The 18,488-nt window shown below is 39.4% G+C and overlaps 1 protein-coding gene across 1 annotated transcript in view; it reads left to right on the forward strand.

Annotated features, from left to right (window-relative positions):
- Positions 1 to 18,488, forward strand: part of SPINK5 (serine peptidase inhibitor Kazal type 5) — a 77,259-nt gene that overhangs the window by 18,671 nt on the left and 40,100 nt on the right. The window contains exons 8-15 of the mRNA XM_075542704.1: positions 716 to 782; positions 4,144 to 4,271; positions 6,762 to 6,849; positions 8,623 to 8,750; positions 10,477 to 10,558; positions 12,711 to 12,838; positions 13,784 to 13,862; positions 14,199 to 14,326. Of these exons, the coding sequence (XP_075398819.1) occupies positions 716 to 782; positions 4,144 to 4,271; positions 6,762 to 6,849; positions 8,623 to 8,750; positions 10,477 to 10,558; positions 12,711 to 12,838; positions 13,784 to 13,862; positions 14,199 to 14,326 (828 nt within the window). The remainder of the gene's footprint in view (positions 1 to 715; positions 783 to 4,143; positions 4,272 to 6,761; positions 6,850 to 8,622; positions 8,751 to 10,476; positions 10,559 to 12,710; positions 12,839 to 13,783; positions 13,863 to 14,198; positions 14,327 to 18,488) is intronic.

Genomic DNA, 18,488 nt, shown 5'->3' on the forward strand with positions numbered 1-18,488 from the left:
TTTTAAATTGTTGTTTTCTGTATGTGAAATGCAGGGGAGGTACTACTATAGAGATATTAGCTGGTTTCATGGTTCTTTGTCAGTATGGAAGTGGGTGTTGGGAGGAAATGGGGAGCTAATAACAATGAGTATAAATATGAAGAAAATGCTCTAAAACTGATTGTGGTGATGATTGTGCAGCTCCTCCTGATGCGATTGAGCCACTGGGTTGCACGCTTTGTGGATTCTCTGCCAATAAACTGTTGGGGTCAATAAAAGCACATGACAAAAATCCCCCCCCCCCGCCAAAAAAAGGGTGTGAAAGTTGGATTCACATGTAGCCTTGATTAAGACGGCAAAAAATATTTAGATGGTATTACAAGCCTCACATAAGGCTGTAGCTAGCCTCCAATGTTCAGTTTCACCCTCCTCAAAGCATTGCTTTGAAACCTTTGGTCTGCCTGTTGAAGGGAATTTTCCTGCCAATCTCTGTTTGTCAGTCTACGCGTTCCGCCCATCGTTACTTTAACAGACAAAGCTTCTAATTGACTGTCCATGAGTCAGCTTGACACCCTTCCTTATCTTTGGCAATTTCTCTGTCTTAGACATTCAAAGCAGGGAAATGCTAGTCTTGTAAGTAGATCAGTGTCAACAAGTTACAACAGAAAGAATATGCACTTAACCCAGGATCGAATGCGGAGCACGCGACTGACCAAATGCGGACTTTCCTTCACAGTTTACAAGAAGCTCAAGAAAATGCCACGCGAGAAGCTAAATTCAGAATTCGACGAAACGCTGAAAAGGTAAGCGCCTCACCAACGCAATGTGTTTTTTCATGGCCATTGATGAACATAATAATGATTGGACCTATGAAATAATGCAATATTAACACTGTCCTTTATTATTATGTCCTTATTTTTAAATTTCAAAATTCCTCAAATGGACTATTCTTATTACTCATTAAATTCAGATTTAAAACATCGCTCCCTACCAAAGGTTCAAAACACACAGGTAAAATATGTTATCCCCCCATCCCCTTTTACTCTCTGAGTAATTTTGTTTTTCCTGAAAAGGATGGGGTAGGCCAAATAATTTAGGGAAAACATGAAATAGAAGATGTAAGTGAGAATGTTTCTGTGAACTAAATTCTGCTTAATTTCTATTCACACACCCTCTGACTTACCATAAATTGATTTTGTCTGATAATTTAAAAAATTCAATATCGTATAAATTATAGGTGATAATTTAAAGATAATTCCAGACTTGTCTAAACACTTTATTCATTGTTAAATTTCATGTAAAATCCCATCGGTATACATTGCAGCGCATCATTTTTCCTTTCTAGTTATATATTTTCCTTTCTAGTTGAGTGATATATGAATTTATAAACAGCTTATTTCTGCTTAATGAGAATCTCAAACACATCATGAGATCATGGCTTTAAGAACACTCTTAATAAGTCGATGATTTCATGTTTTCAATATTTCTATATTTTCCCTTTTATTAATTGATGAAGCATTATAAATAATATACCCAGAATTTCTTAAATGATCAAGGTTAGTCAATCCTACTTTCAATGTGAGCGACAACTACCTGGCTCACCGGCACAGCTCCGGCTTAGGTGTCAGAACGCGTGAGCGTGACAAGCTTCAGATCTGGCCTGTGCCCAGTAGGTGAAACGGTTGTGTCATCCTCTCGCTTGGAGCTTTGTTTTCTTATCAGCAAAATAAAGAGGTTGATGAATGATCTGGACGCTCCCTCCCTGCCGGACTGTGATGCGGGCTTGTATTATTTGGATGGTCGAGCATACATTATCCTGAGAGAACAATAAGGCCCAGTTTTTCACAGTCGAGTTGACCTCCTACCCCATGATGCCATTCAATGAAGCAAAGTTTCCACCCTACAGAATGTGTTCAGAGTTTGAAATAAGAAAAATAAAGTATTCAAACTGTCTACAATTTGTTGAATATTCACCAAAGATTGGAAAGAAAATTCTTTTGTGATGGTTGTTCAATTTCAGCCTTCATCTTTGGTTTGAAGCAAAGCACTCAGTACCATCGAGTCGATTCCAACTCTTAGTGATTCAGGGTAGGGTTTCTGAGACTGTGCATCTTTATGGGAGCAGACAGCCTCTTCTTTCTACCACAGAGCAGCTGATGGCTTTGAACTGCCAACTTTGAGGTTAGCAGCCCAATGTTTAGCCCACAGCACTAACAGGTCTCAGCCAGGGGTAGTCAGCATATTATTACTTTACAATCACAGAAAGGAAATTTCCTTTGTATTTCATCAGGTCTTCTTCTTCCTTCAGGGACTGGGGTGAGCGTGCTGGTGGGGTCACTAGACCTGGTTATGGTAAATAGGATGGGGTCCTAGCAACACTCCCTAAACACCTGTTAACTGAAAGACTGGCCATTTGGACCCACTCAGTGGTCCCACAAGAGAAAGACCTGGTGTTCTGCTTTGTGAAGACTACAGCCAAGAAAACCCTACCGGACACTTCTCCTATGTCACGTGGGCTCCTCGTGAGTGCAAATTAACTTGGTGACGACTCACGACAGCATGTTGAATAGCATAACTTCATAGTGATGCCTCAATATCTGCCCCATAATTAACCTGTCAGTGGGTTGCTCACAGAAGTGTTTCCTCAGACTCTCCTCAGATGAATCACAGTTTATAAACTGAAATTATCATTGTTTCTGTAGGAGAATCATTGAGCATTAATTTTATTACTGTACTATGGGTATCCTGTGCGTGACTTCTGCCTCTGTATCCCTAGATTGTTATAACCAGGAAGTTTGAAGCACACCCTTTGTTCCTCCCAAAACAAATTATCTTCTTGCTAAGAAGTACGTAGGAGTCTCTTTTAAAGCACTAATGAATATGAGTATGAAAAAGGATTAAAAAAATTAGAGACTTCTAGATCCAGAAAAGGTTCTCAAAGCACTGTCATCCAGTCAATGCTGCCTCACAGTGACCCCTGTCGGTCTCTGAGACCCTATATCTGTTTGTGGGATTAGAAAGCCCAGTCTTTCTCCCGTGGAGCTGTTACTGCTTTTGAACTGCCAAGCATGAGGATCACAGCCCAATGCTGAACCACCACCCCACCAGGGCTCCATAGAAAAGGCTCTAAAGAGCATCTGTTCCAATGAGCTCATTGGGTCTGTGGTGAGACTGGGTGGGCTTTGCTGCAGTCTTCACCGATCAAGAACCACACCCTACTGCCCAGGCCTCTCGACTCCCAGGTCCCGTTCTTGACATTCATGTCTTCTTAGCTGAAATGGAGGTAGAATTATATAATTGCTCTGCCACAGAGTATTCTTATTGGCACCGGGCTCTCCATACTTAGAGTAGTAGTTGGTGTACTTTTAGGTTAGCTCTTGTTCCCTAATTAGACATTTCAAAACACAGAAAGAACATGAAGTCCTAAACTAAAAAAACATAAATGTTGGAAGCAAGCCTCCTTTGGATTTTTCCTAATGGAAGTCGCAATCTTTGCAGATTTTCTAAATACATATTAAGCTTAATGATCTTTCTTGAGTGGGGACTATAAGATTATTAGATTCATTCTTTTTCATGTTTTCACCTACCATATGAGAAATGCCAGAAATTCTGTGTATCTATTTCTGAGTACATAAGAGAGAATGGCCCATAGAGCCACAGGAAATCCAAGAAAGGAAAACACACACAAATTAGTATAATGTAGTTGGATACAGCCTTCATCCTTTTCTTTTGCAATCTAGGTTGGATTGTTTTGACTTGATCATATTTAGTAGCTTTTGAACAGTTTATCTCATTGATTCCATCTTCTGCCCATAGTCAACAGGTGTTCATTTTACACTGGTCACTGCATTTTCTTGTTTGAGGGAGCCCCTTGAAGAAGCTTTTACTTATTTTTTCATGTAGCTGAAGTCAACAAGAGTTATCTAGTTTTTGAAAACCTCGCCTTATTCTTCCCTGGAATCTCATATCTCAATAAGAGTGTCACATAACAAGTACCAAGTAATATTGTAATGATTAATACAATGACTACTTCTTAATAATTCTCAGTAATATGTTGAGAATATTTATGCCAGCACCTTCTAGCTCCCTTCTCACTATAAAATTACCATCTAACATTTCGGGATTAAGAAGGAGAAAATACTAAAAATATTTATCTTTTTACAGAATTTTTGCAAGGAATATGAGAACCAAGTGAGGAGTGGAAGACTGTATTGTACACGCGAGAGTGACCCAGTGCGCGGCCCCGATGGCAGGATGCATGGCAACAAATGTGCCCTGTGTGCTGAATTTTTGTGAGTATAGAGTCATAGGTCCTGTTTCTTCCCAGTGACCTACCTTGTAGAAATAGACATTGCTTGGAATCATGAGTAAAATGGATGCTTGGGGAGGCTTTGTTTGTTGAGAGCCATTTGAACAGTTTGATGCCCCCTCCGCCGAATCATAATACTGTCTGATCAATAGGTGCTGATGTGCATGTTTTTCCACACGATTGTGTGTCTGTCTCTGAGTACAAACGCTTCATGTTGCAATTGGAATACTGCTTACAAAACACTGCCCCTAGCATTATCAAGTGGTCTGCAAGTCTCTCAGTGAGCTAGTCACAATACAGGAGATGAATTGTTTTTCATATTCTTCAGTCAGTAGGGATCTCATTTTGACAGAGTTGATGGCACTCGCTCAAGAAATTCATGTTCATACACTAATTGGATAGCTCTTATCTTTTTACCAGGGACATCCAACAGTGTTCTCCCAGAGAAGGGTCAATATTACCATGCACTTGCACCCCCCGCTTCCAAGCCTTAGTGTTGGTAGCTAGTGTTTCTTCCCCTTGTAGATTGGATCTTAAATCGTCCTTCATTGGAGGTTGTCAAGTGCCGTTGGCTTGGTTCTGACTCATAGGGACCCTGTGGACTACAGAACAAACCACTCTCCGGCCTTGTGCCTTCTTCTCAATCATTGTTGTGTTTGAGTTCATTGTCTCAGCCACTATGTCAATCCTTCCTGTTAAGAGTCTTCCTCTTTTTCACGGAGTCTCTACCAAGTAGAATCTCCCTCCCCAGAAACAGACACGTCCAGGTAACATGTTAAAAGTACAGAAGATGAAGTCTCTCCCGTCTCGTGACCACTCTGGCTACACTTCTTCCAAGATAGAATTGGCCATCCTTCTGGTAATCAGTGTTCTTCACCAGGACCACCATGCAAACATAGCAGTCCTTCTTCGGTCTACTTTGTCCACTGCCCAGCTTTTCACCTGCAGAAAAGGGATTGACGATGCCATGGCTTGGGCAGGTGCCCCCGACTCTAGGTGGCAGGACTGCTTTTTAATACTTTATAGAGGTTTTTGCAGAGGATTTCTTCCTTGGACAAGATCTGCTGAAACTCCCAGGCCACAGTACTTTTATGCAAACTTGTAAGGCTTCCACACTTGTTTGCCAACAACTCTCTCCCTCTTGCAGATTATTTTAAAATTTTGATATTACGAAAAGAGCATGTTAAACTTCAAAAATGTGTCCTTTGGTGAAAGAGAGGTTAACAAATGTAGAAAACCTGTTATATGTGTAAAAACATGGTACATTCCATCCTTATCACTTAATTTCTTTAATGAAAATTACCATAGTTTGCTATTATATACTTATTTTCATGACTGTTGATTGACTTTAGCAGACTATCAGATCCAAAGGACAGGGTATGGGTTGGTATTGTGTACCACTACATGTCTAGGACCTAGGCTAATAGTTGGCAGAAAATAGACAATAACTAAATGTTGACAAAATGAGTAAATAAATGAATGTAGGAAACATTCTGAAAACTTAAAGTTCATATCATAGATAAACCAAAAACAAAATTCACTGACATCAAACTCATAATAGCACTATAGAACAGGATGGAATGGGCCCTGTGGGTTTCCAAGATTGTAAGAACAAAAATAAGAGACACAGATATAAACATAGTGTGAGACAAAATGAAATTTATTTTATGAGAAAAACATTTAGGGATAAAAATACAGTGGGAGTTGTAGTGCCAATTTGGGGACTGGGCGAGAAGAAATATAGAAAGTCAAAATGAAAAAAAAACATTAAAGTAGAAGAAAATGGTATGCCAATAGTATAAAAACCAAGGATTATCTCTGAGGAAATTTTAAAGCGTTTAATTGAATAAAATTACGTGGATGGATGTTGAAGGTGATTTGACAATGTTACTAGAGTAAAAAAAAAATCAGGTGTTTTTCCCTGATCCCAAATGGCTCTTTATAACATGACAGTTCGAAGCACCCCTTCTCTGCTCATGTATTAGTCTAGGTAGACTAGATAAACAATTCCACAGAAACATTAAGAAAGCATCCCAACCCAGTCCAGTTCAAGACTGTAAGTCCGACATTAGCCCATATGTCCAACGCCGATCTACAAAATCCTCCTCAATCTCACAATGATGCCCGGAGGAAAGCCGATGAGGAAAGCCAAGTCAGTGAATGTGTAAGCATCTCAGCGCTGGCAGTGCCCTCCACAAGGCTGCTCCAGCACCCAGAGCTGCACCAGGTTAGGTCCATGTGGCTTCTCCTCAGGGATGTCTCACAGGAAGTGAATCTTGCCAGCTGAGGGAGAGAACTAGCTAAGGCAGTTCCACACTGGTCTGACCATCACAGAGCAAGAGACCAGACAGGCGAGGCTCAGCAATCCATTTATTTCTCTGCCCTTCAATTAATCTCACATGTGTTCATGGGCCAGGTTGGCACAATACACCTTAACTATCACAGCTCATATTTTAATTTTTTCCCTCGCCAGCCAACGACGATTTTCAGAAGAAAAAAAGGCAGCAGATGAGAACCTAAGAAGGGCTGACGAAAAAAATAAAGTCAAAAGAGAAATTGAGGTGAGGACCAGAGCCATTGTGAGGATTTTTGAGTGCATTTTGTTTTTGTGTGTACAGCTAGCTCTCACATACATTCTCAGTATTGACGACGTGTTTTCCAGTATCAGTGGACTTTCTGGGGTCTGTTTTATACTTATTGTTTTATTACCTCTCCTTGTAGGGAGTTAATCAAATTGTACATTAGGGGACCCATCCTCCTACAAGAAGGTGCTATCTCAAAACATTATCTGAATTCAATGTGTGCTGGGTACCAATCATTGACTTTATAGTAATTATTTTGGTGGTTTTAATTTTAAGCAATATCAATATTTTAATATATTGCCTTTAAACCATGCTGCAATCTTTCAGAACTCATCTTTACTACTTATTTTCCACCCCTCGCCCTCTGTCCCCCAATTGCTACTATCTTAACTCAGACAATTAATAGCTGTTTTGCTTCATTAGCACCCTATGTTGTCTCTTACCTTTTGGTCACCACCTATAAGACTCAAGTCATCCTCCCTCTTACTCCTTTGTTGGCTAAGCACAAGGTCATCAGTTCAAAACCACCAACCATTATGCGGGAGAAAGATGAGGCTTTCTACTACCATAAAGAGTTCCAGTTCCAGAAAGCCGTGGGGGCTGCTCTACCCTGTCCTATAGGTTTGGCATATGTTAAATTCGACTCCGTGTCAATAAGTTTTGTTTGGAGTTCCGAGTTGACTTTATAAAGTAGCAAATGTTTTTATGCCCCATCATATAATAAAATTAAAGGTTTGATTATTTGGACCATTTTACTTAATGCAAGCTTTCTTTAACATTGTTTTGTTTTGATCTGGAGAGTTACTCAGCCTCCCTGGATGAGGAATTCAGAGTTTCAGAAAGTAATCCACTTTAAGTCTTGTGTGTTCATATAATTTTGCCTTATTGCCTAGACCTTATTTTTTTTTTTTACATTTTTTCGCCCTCGGTCTTAATCCTTTTACTTTGATCTCTCAAATGGTTCTCAGTTGCTTATTTTATTTTTCAATTAAAAACCCGAATTGTTTATTTATTCTATATAACAGCATGACTAGTTTGTTTCATCTTAGCTTCCGCTCACTCCATTCTTTGACACAGCTGGCGGGCAATCGCTCTCAGATGAGCATTTCCTTATGCTCTTCTCTGCTGTGAGCAGCTGACATGTGTCAATGCCCCGAGCAGAATCTAAATGATCAAAGAAGCCTTTAGTAGATTCGATCTGACCAACCTTTAAGATCTTCCTTTTGACCTTTTGAAACAGTCCTCTCTTTGCTCCATTGATTCTGTTGCTACCTCTACTCCTTGATCCATTGGAAAAATCTCAAAATAACATGTACTTTCACACGTCTCTGTCTATGCATAATTTCTCTTAGAGAACCCTTTTGCCACATTGGGTGTACACACCTTCAAAGATACAACGGCAGCATACTTCTTCTTTGAATCTTCTATGGAGCAAACTTCCCTCTGGAGTAAACATGCTTACTGCTGACTTGTGGCACATCCCTTAACAGTTCATATTTCGCATACTTGGCCTCTCTATTTGATTGATAAAGGAGCCAAATCATATTTTTAGCTCCTTAATTTAATTCATTTGTTGAATACATAAATGGGCCAATATGATAAGGAGATAAATTGTGCAATTTTGGTATGGTCTTAAGTTCTGTTAAAAATAATTTAATTCTTCTTTTCCAATTTATTTATTAAAATCACTTTAAAGTTATAAGTAGAGAGTTAAGAACTATATCTAAATGGCCTTACTTTTTCATTACTTAGAAACTCTGCAGTGAATATCAAGATCGTGCAACGCATGGCACGCTTTTCTGTACCAGAGAAAATGACCCTATTCGTGGTCCAGATGGGAAGATGCATGGCAACTTGTGCTCTCTCTGCCAAGCCTTCTAGTGAGTATGACAGAGAGACACAGGACTCTGGAACTGTAAGGGGAAAGGGCCCTTTAAGATATAGCATCTGGGGTCTTAAAGGCTTAAAGATAAACAAGCGGTCATCTAGCTGAGAAGCAAAAAAACCCCCATGGAAGAAGCACATGAGCCTGTGAGATCATGAGGTGTCGATGGGATCAGGTGTCAGATATCAAAGACCCAGAGCAAAAAATCATAATGTGAATGAGGGAGGAGTGCAGAGTGGAGGCCCAAAGCCAATCTGTAAGCAATTGGACATCCCCTTACAGAAGGGTAGTGGGGAGAAGATGGGCCAGTCAGGGTGCAGTACAGCAATGATGAAACATGCAGATCTCCTCTGGTTCTTTAATGCTTCTTCCCTCCCACTATCATTACCCTAATCCTACCTTACAAATCTAGCTAGATCAGAGCATTTACATAGGTACAGATAAGAGCTGGAAACATAGAGAATACAGGACAGATAAACTCCTGGGGACCAATATTGGGAGTAGCCACACCAGGAAGAGAAAGGGAAGGTGGGGGGAGAAAAGGGGAATCGATCACAATGCCCTATCTATAAACCCCTCTCAGAGGGATGGACAACAGACAAGGAGGAAAAGAGAGACATTTGACAGTGCAAGACATGAAAAAATAATAATTTATAAATTATCAAGGTTCATGAGGGAGGGGGGAGGGAGGGAGAGAAGGAGGGGAAAAATGAGGAGTTGCCACCAAGGGCTCAAGTAGAAAAAAATGCTTTGAAAATGATGATGACAACATAAGTACAAATGTGCTTGACACAATGGATGGATGTATGGATTGGGATAAGAGTTGTACGAGCCCCCAATAAAGTGATTTTTAAAAAAAGATAATCTATTCAAGCCAACTTGTTTCACAGATGAGGAAGCTGGTTCAAAATAAGGAAGAGTTGAAGAAATTAAACAGTGCACAGTGATTGAAGTATTGGATGATGTACCAACAGTTATTTAGTCCATACATTTATTTCTGGAACTCCTTCTTTTGGGACTGGGACATACTTAGCACTGGAGCAAACATGCATTTAGGCCCAAATCGGATGCTTTCAGGTTACTTAAAGCCACTTCTGAACCAGTTTTAGAAGTTATAGGAATCTCAGATAATGATAGATGATGTTGAAGATGATACATAAATAGATAGATCGACAGAGAGAAAGAGTTAGCACATAGCACAAACATTGGTTAGTAGACAGTTCCCATAAAACATGCAGAAATTGCAAATCAATTACAGAAAGAATTAATATGATGTGACATTTTTCAGTAAGTTAGAACTGGCAATTTATCTCAGAATTTGGAAGAACCGTTTACTTGGCATTCTCATAAGTGGATTGCAGTTACAATCCATGGCTTATTGTTTTGTTTCACAATTAGAAATGCTTGGAAAGCCTATAGTTAACTGTGTATACAGTTCAAAGTTATTTCACACAGCAAAATAGTGTTCATTTGAATGATCAATGCATGGTTATGATTGGTCTTTTTCAGTTTCCCTGCACACTTGGCCTGTTAGATAAAAGAGCAATGACTGGCTGCTTTATGTAAGATGAATATGTGGAAACCATCATGAGGTGGTTTATTACTTCTCGCTGATGGTGCCATGTTGAAGGCTCAATGTTGTTCCTCCTAAGCCGGGAAGGCAAAGTTACAGTGTGCTTATTCAGTTCTAAAGGGCCTCTCTTGTTTTGTCTCTCCTGCAGCCAAGCAGAAGCTGAAGAAAGGAAAAAAGCTGGAGCAGAATCAAGAAATAAAAGACACGATGAAAAGGCACCATCATATGAAGTGGGTAAACCCAGCCAATTAAATCTATTAGACACTGAAATTTGAACCCCTGAAACATTGCCCAGAAAAATCTCCAGAAAAATTGTAACACTTTAATCTAAGGATGATGTTGAGCTGTTTTACTTTAGAACTAACATGATATGAAAAAGAACACTCATTGGGAATTAGAAAAATAAATTCTAGTTCCAGTTCCATCTTTTACAGACTATTCTCTTGAGCTAATTATCCAATTATTCTCATTCTTATATCCTATTGAATTGAACTAATAACTCTTGTCCATTGTATTCTAGGACAATTGGAAAGAACTAAGAGATTAATTATGATGCACTTTGCAAACTGTAAAACATGATGGGAATATAAATTGTATCACTATCTGGAAAGGGAAAAGCTTGTCAATCCTCCATCCTATGACATACTAGCCAAGGAAAGAATCCAAGAAGTTCTTAGCCTTTCAGAAGTGCCTTATCTCCTTGGCATTCTCAGAGGCCTGAGAGTAGACCCAGGCTTTTGACTTCTCTGAAACAAAACCACCTGCACAGAGTATCCAATTCCCAGACAGATCCGGTGAGAATACCAGTATCCGTAATATCCAAGGTTCACAATGGCATGTCATCAATAGCCAGGCCACCTCAAACCGATTTGTGATGCTTTTTCAATAGAAAAGGACATCATAAATACTGTCATTTGCAATTAGAGACCATTATGTTTTGGTAACCACTTTCCAGAGAAAGTCGACGTGTATGTTTTCAATCTACAAACCTTTTTGCCATTTTACATATGAATTAGGGAAAAATATTTTGAGCCCTCCAAAAAACATGATTTTTTCCCTCTTAATTATTTAATTACAAATGTTAATATTTATAGTCTGATATCAATCATCAACACCTACTAGTTCAGATAAGGAAGGAGCCCTGTTGGTACAATGGTTTAAAACATTGGGCTGCCAACCAGAGGGACAGCAGTTTGAATTCACCAGCTGCTCCATGGGGCAAAGCTGCTTCAATAAAGATTCACAGCCTTGGAGACTCTGTTGAACAGTTGTATTTTTCCCCGTAGGATCCCACATATTATCATCAACCACTGGATGAATGTCAGTCTCCGTATCCCTCTCGCTCCTTGTTTCTCTCTTTGTGTCCATCTAAAATTTCATGTTTTGATATGCTTCTTACCTCTGTGACTCAACCTAATTCATTTTTACGCTTATTTCCAAACACATTCTAACCCCGAAAAATCCTACTCAAATAATTCTTACTCCTGTTATTTCCTGTGGTTGCCACAATACAAAATTGTGCCCTTAATCTTTAAATCACGAGTTCCTACTTGCCTGTATTTTGCATTGATCCTATTTTGTTTAGATTATTGCAGAATTTACTAGTCTACGTTCTATTGTATTGGGGCATCTTAGTTTGCTTTAAGTACTCTTATCTTGTAGTGAATGTTAAGTTTTGTTTGTTAAAGTCTGTGTGTGGGAGAAGCACAACGAAATCTTAGGCTCACGAGACATAGCATACGTTTTGTTAATATACTGCTGTTGTAGCAGTGACCATCAATATATTTTATTGAAGGTCTTCCTTTATCACTGACCCCTTATTTGGCCAAGATGAAGTCCTTTCCTAGGGACTGGTCCCTCCTAATAACATCCAAAGCACATGGGACAAGGTCTTGGTTCTTCTTCTATGAAGAGTTTTAGCTGACTTCTTCCAAGTTCTGGAAGTACATGGTGTATCTAATAATGTCTCCAAACACTAACCTTTAAAGTCAGCCCTTCTTTGATCCTACTTACTGTGGTCCATCTCTTGAATTCACACATAGGTCAGTCAAACTTTAGACTTAAAGTGGCATTTTTGGTTTTGAACATATTAAATAAATATTTTGCAACAGATTTGCCCATGGAATGGACAGCATTTCTTTATTACTGTTTCCATGGGCATGGACTGTGTTTCCAAGTAAAATGAGATCCTTGTCAACTTCACACTTTTCTTTATTCATTATAATATTACTTATTAGCCCAGTGTCAAGGATTTTTGTTTTATAGCAAGTTATAATCCATCCTGAAGACTGTAGTCTTTGCTTTATCCAATACGGTTACTTCAAAATTCTAATTTAAATAAAAATGAAATCTCTTTCCAACTTCCTCCCTCTGTCTTGTCAGGAAGTGTGCAGTGAATTCCGCAACTTTATGAGGAATGGAAGACTCCCTTGCACTCGAGAACACGACCCCATCCGGGGCCCCGATGGGAAAATGCACGGAAATACCTGTGCCATGTGTGCGGCCTTCTTGTGAGTTGTGCTCCAGCTGAGGACCCGGGCCGGGTCTGGCCTTTTCGATTTTATTGCTGTGTTCCGTTCTGAGGTGACCGCTGTAGTAGAAGGCTAATACACTGAAACCATCTAGAGGAAGGTCAGAATGAGAGAAACAGTGACTCGCGTCCCTTGAAGCGTGTTAAGGGTTGAGCATACTTAGGTGAAGGAAGCTCAGTCATTAGATATCAAAGCAGTCTTCATTTTTAAATATATGCAAAGGATCATTCTAGACAATTTCCATGGATTCATGTGTCCAATGAGTTAAAGTTATGAAAATGCCAAGAAGACATTTGCATGGTTTGAGACTTTTTGAGAACAAATGAACTACCATATTTGTCAAGATGATAACCCCAAATTGAACTCAGTGCCATGAATCGATTCTGACTCATAGTGACCATGTAAGTCAAGAGAGAACTGACCCCTGTGAGTTTCTGATACTGCAACTCTTGACAGGATAGACAGCCTCTTCGAGTGGCTGGTGGTTTCAAACGGCCGACCTTGGAGTTAGCAGCCCATTGTATACCTCACTCCACCACTAGGGCTTCTGTCAAGGTAGTAGGACTCGAGAATTCTACAGGAAAACACAGAATTGATGGCCAGCAGAGTTACTGTAGCAACACTGGAAGTTAAAAAAACAAATCATCTGAATTAGACTTTAAATGCTTAGTTTGTACTTAATAGCTACTTAGCTTTGAGCAAGTTATGTATCCTTTTTAGATTAGTTTTCTTATCTTTAAAGTGGAGCTATCACCAAAATTTCAGCTACAAGAAATTGTAAGGATTTAATAATATGTGCACATGACTCAGCACGAAGTATGATTTTACTCAATATTAAACATTATTATTAAATAATATTTGAGATCACTGATAATCTGGAAATTCTGATTCTGACTCACCCCATTTTAAATAACCCTCTTTTAGCCAAGCAGAAGAGGAAAAGAAAAAGAAAGAAGCTGAACTGAGACATAAAAGACAGTCTGAAAATACGGCTTCGTTTGAGGTGAGTGTATGTCATTGAACAAATCATTGACACATGTGTCTGGAGTTCCGTGGATGGTATGTAGCTAACTGAATAACTCTCAGGAGCAATAGTAAACCTTTCCAGTATGTGTGTGTTCACATGGGTGTTACCAAGTTCATGGGCGACTATTTTGAGGTTGAAGGTCCATAGCTTTTATCAGGTACTCAAAAATGCGAGTACCTCTAAAATGAAGAATCATTCTAAAATAAGTCAATGATTGGCTTCCACCTAAGAGGGGGTGGGGGAACCCTCAAGCTCTGCAACTCCTTTTTGCAATCTATTCAACTCCTCCAATTTCCTCCCTCTGTTTCCCAGGAGTTGTGCGCCGAGTATCGCAAATTCATGAAGAATGGACAGCTGCTGTGCACTAGAGAGAACGATCCCATCCAAGGCCCAGATGGGAAAATGCATGGAAACACTTGTTCCATGTGCGAGGCCCTCTTGTAAGTAGAGCTCAGCCACAGTGCTTCTGAGGAAGCAGGAGAAGGGATTACTTAAAGAAGTTTTGATGTACAGCATTCAATTTCAGATGTATAATAACATTTAAAGAAATTAAAAATAAACAAAAAGAACAAAACTAACAGCAACAACAACAAACAAATGGAAAACAACCCACAGTCAAAAATGGAGAGTTTTCAGACACTATCTGCTGATAAACAAAACAAAAAACCATCAAAATAATCATTCTAGGACATTAAAGACACTCAGTCTTTTAACCAGAGAAGAAAATACTTCAGGATAATCAGACAAAATGTTTTCAGACTCTGCCGGATTAACAGCTGAATTGTGAGCTATTGCGAATTGTTGTTAGGTGCCATTGAATCCGTTCTGGCACAGCCGCCCTGTGTACCACAGAACAGAGACCTGCCTGGCCTGGCACCATCCTCACAGTCTTTGCTAGTTGAAGTCATCGTTGCAGGTGCTGTGCCAGGCCATTTTCTTGAAGGTCTTCCTTATTTTCTCTGACCTTCTACTTTACCAAGCTTGGTGTCTTTCTCTACAAACTGGTCTCTGGACAACGTGCAGAGAAATCTCACTCAACGTGAAATCTCACTCTCCTTGAATCTCTGGAACACCCTGCCTATCCTCTCCCAGCATGCGTATTCATTTTTCTGGAAGTCCATGCGAGGACCATTTAATATTCTTTGCCAACATCATAATTCAAAGTCAACTGTTCTTCTTTGGTCCTCCATCTTCATTGACACACTTTTGCATGCATGTGAAGCAATTGAAAATCATCGCAGATGTCAAGTAAAAACATCAGAATAGTTCTTGGCAAAGATTATGGGACTTTTTTCAGTTCATTATATTTCTTCTTACTCATCTCAGAGACATCAAGCAATAGAATGAAAATGGAGGAGAGGGTAGGAAGAAAGATTTGGGATTACAATGAAGATAAGTTTTGTAATAGAATTGGGTGAGGTTGCTTCGGGAATGATGATTTTGTTCCAGGAGAGGTTCAAGGATGGTTTTAGAATAGCTACATGTGTCTCAAATATGCAGCTCTGACGTCTCTGATCTCTTTTGGTCTTTGACGCATGAGCAATCCTGACTTATTTTCTATGTGACCTGACTACACTAAAGGGTTTCAACTATTCAGTCTTCCTGGACAGGAATCTAATGCACGTTGTGGTATAACTTTGATCTTTTGAAGCATCAAAAATCTATTTCACGGAAATGAAGACAATGACTCTATATTATCATTACAACCCAAATGTTAATCAAGTATTTTTAATTCTCCAGTATTTGTTAAGAGCTTCAGTCTTAGCTCTTTGAAACGTCACAACAGCCATATAAAGTAGACTTTATGTTATCACAAGTTACAGATGAAAAAAGCTAAGGACCAGAAAACGATAGACATGTCAGAACAGGATATCTGCAATATAGATGAAGGAAATGGTACAGGCAGGGCACAATCATTTTTCAGGATTTTTCATGAACTTCTGATAGTTCTTCCTGCCTGTGCTTAAAGGCTGGCTCTTTTTTTAATGATTATTATTATTAGTAGTAGTCAAACATTTTTATTAGGACATAATACAGACATCATACCATTCAATAGTTCAGTCATATCAAGCAGTGTTGTATAATCACTACCACATCATTTTCAAAATATTTTCTTCCTGCTGTACTCCTTGATTTCAGCTCCCCATTTCTGCAACACTTTCTCTGCCGTGCTCCCCGAGAAAACCTGTTCTAGTTATAGTCCTAGATTCACCCGACCTGGGCTTCATATATCAGAAAGCATACATACCTGAAGGTCAAAAATGCTAACAACAACAACAAAACACAACACAGATCAGCCCTGACTTCATACACACACACACACACACACACACACACACCCCAGAAAATATTAAAAACAAGAACAACCTCAAAGTGTATCAAAAGGGATATCAAATGAACAAGGTTTAACCACTCAGATTTATCATTTTAATCTACTATAAGCATCTTTCCAATATTCCCATCCTACAGTTATGGTCAGAGGGGACTCACCTGAGGCTTATTCCACATGTACATCTTGTGAACATATTTTGGCCTTCCACTGCCATCCATAACCAAAATAACTGCCGTCGAGTCAATGCAGACTGACAACAGCCCACGGTGGGCTTCGGAGACGGTAACTGTTTATGGGAGCAGAAAGCCTGTCTTTCTCCCTTGGAGCTGCGGGGAGTTTTAAGCTTCTCACTATGGAGATTGAAGCCCAGTGTTTAACCACGATGCCACCAGGGCTCCTAACTGTCATCCACAGGCTTCCGCAAACCAGAATTTCACTCTTGAAACTCTGATATCATTCCCTCCTTTAGAGAAGGCTGGCTTTTACTGTCTTACTTCTAAGGGACACGTTCGGTCAAAAAAAGCAATTCTGCCACCTAGTGGTGAGAAGCACTCATCCTCTCATAATTCTCAGGATGGAAAGAAAATGCTCCTTAGAATTTTCAGTAAAGTGAAATTTGTGGTAAAGCTTAAATCAGCTTTCCTATTTTAAAAAAATAAAGAAAAACTCACAATTTTTGAAGCTGCTTCAATAAGTTTCTTCAATGAAATAGAATAATTATTCATAAAAAGAATGTTTAGTTGCCTCATAATTTGTGGAGATGGGTCGCTATAACAAAAACGAGTACACATTTAGCCATTTCAAGAGATAGCAGATGATCAAAGAGCCCATGGTACTGAAGGAAGAAGTCCTAGCTGCCCTGAAGGCAGTATCTAAAAACAAGGCTCCAAGAATTAATATAAGACCAGTTGAAATGTTTCAGCACTCACTCCTCTAAGACAAGCCATTTGGAAGACAGCTACCTGGATAGCCGATGGAAGAGATCTATATTTGTACTCATTCCAAAGAAAGGTGACCTCGAAGAATGTGCAAATTTATAGAATAATCATTAATATTACATGCAAGCAAAACATTGCTGAAAATCATCCAGCAGTTGCAGCAGCACATTGACCAGAGGTTCAGGCTGGATTCAGAAGAGGACATAGGACCAGGCATATCATTGCTACTATCCGACATATCTTGGTTGAAAACAGAGAATGCCAGAAAGATGTTTACTTGTGTTTTATTGACTGCGGTATGGCATTAGACAGCATGGACATAACAAACTATCGCTAGACATGAGAAGAAAGTGAATTTCAGAACGCTTCCTTGTGTTCATGAAGAACCTGTACGCGGTGCAAGAGGCACTTGTGTGAGAACAAAGGAACACTGCATGGCTTAAAATAAGAAAAGACACGCATCAGGATTGTATACTCTCATATGTGTTTGACTTCAGCATTAGGATTGGGGGAAGTCTTATTAACAACCTGAGATATGCAAAAAACACAACCTTGTTTGCTGAAAGTGAGGAAGACTTGAAGCACTTGCTGTCAACGGTCAAAGATTACAGGCTTCAGTATGTATTAGAACTCAATGTAAAGGTAACAAAATACGAGTATTTAGAACTGGACCAATAGATACCTTCATTATAAATGAATCAAAGATTGAAGCTATCAAGTATTTCATCTTGCTTGGATTCACAATACAAGTAGTGAAGAAATCAACAGATGCATTGCACTTGGTGAATCTTTAAATTTTGAAAAGCAAGGGTGCTACTTTGAAGACTAAGATGCACTTGACTCAAGCCATGATACTTTTAATCTGCATGTGAAAGTTGGTCAATAAATAAGGAAGGCCAAAGAAGAATTGATGCATTTGAATTATGGTGCTTCTGAAGAATATTAAAAGTTCCAGGGACTGCCAAATAAAAAACCAAATCTGTCTTGGAAGAAACACAGGCAGAATGCCCCTCAGAGGCAAGGATGATGAGACTTGGTCTCATGCACTTGGGACATGTGATCAGGAGAGACCAGTGCCTGGAGAAGGGGGTCTTGCTTTGTAAAGTAGAAGAGCAAAGAAAAACAAAAAAATCCTCAACAATACGGATGGACTCAGTCCTTGCAGCTGTGGGCTCAAACGTGGGCGCACTTGTGAGGGTGGCGCAGCCCCTGGGTGTGTGTATGTGTGTGTGTGTGTGTGTGTATGTGTCTGTGAGTGTGTATATATATATATATATATATATATATATAATTTGCTGTGAGTTAGAACAGACTTGACAACAAACAACCACA

The sequence above is a fragment of the Tenrec ecaudatus genome, chromosome 2 (genome assembly GCF_050624435.1).
Source record: "Tenrec ecaudatus isolate mTenEca1 chromosome 2, mTenEca1.hap1, whole genome shotgun sequence".
NCBI classification, from domain to species: Eukaryota; Metazoa; Chordata; class Mammalia; order Afrosoricida; family Tenrecidae; genus Tenrec; species Tenrec ecaudatus.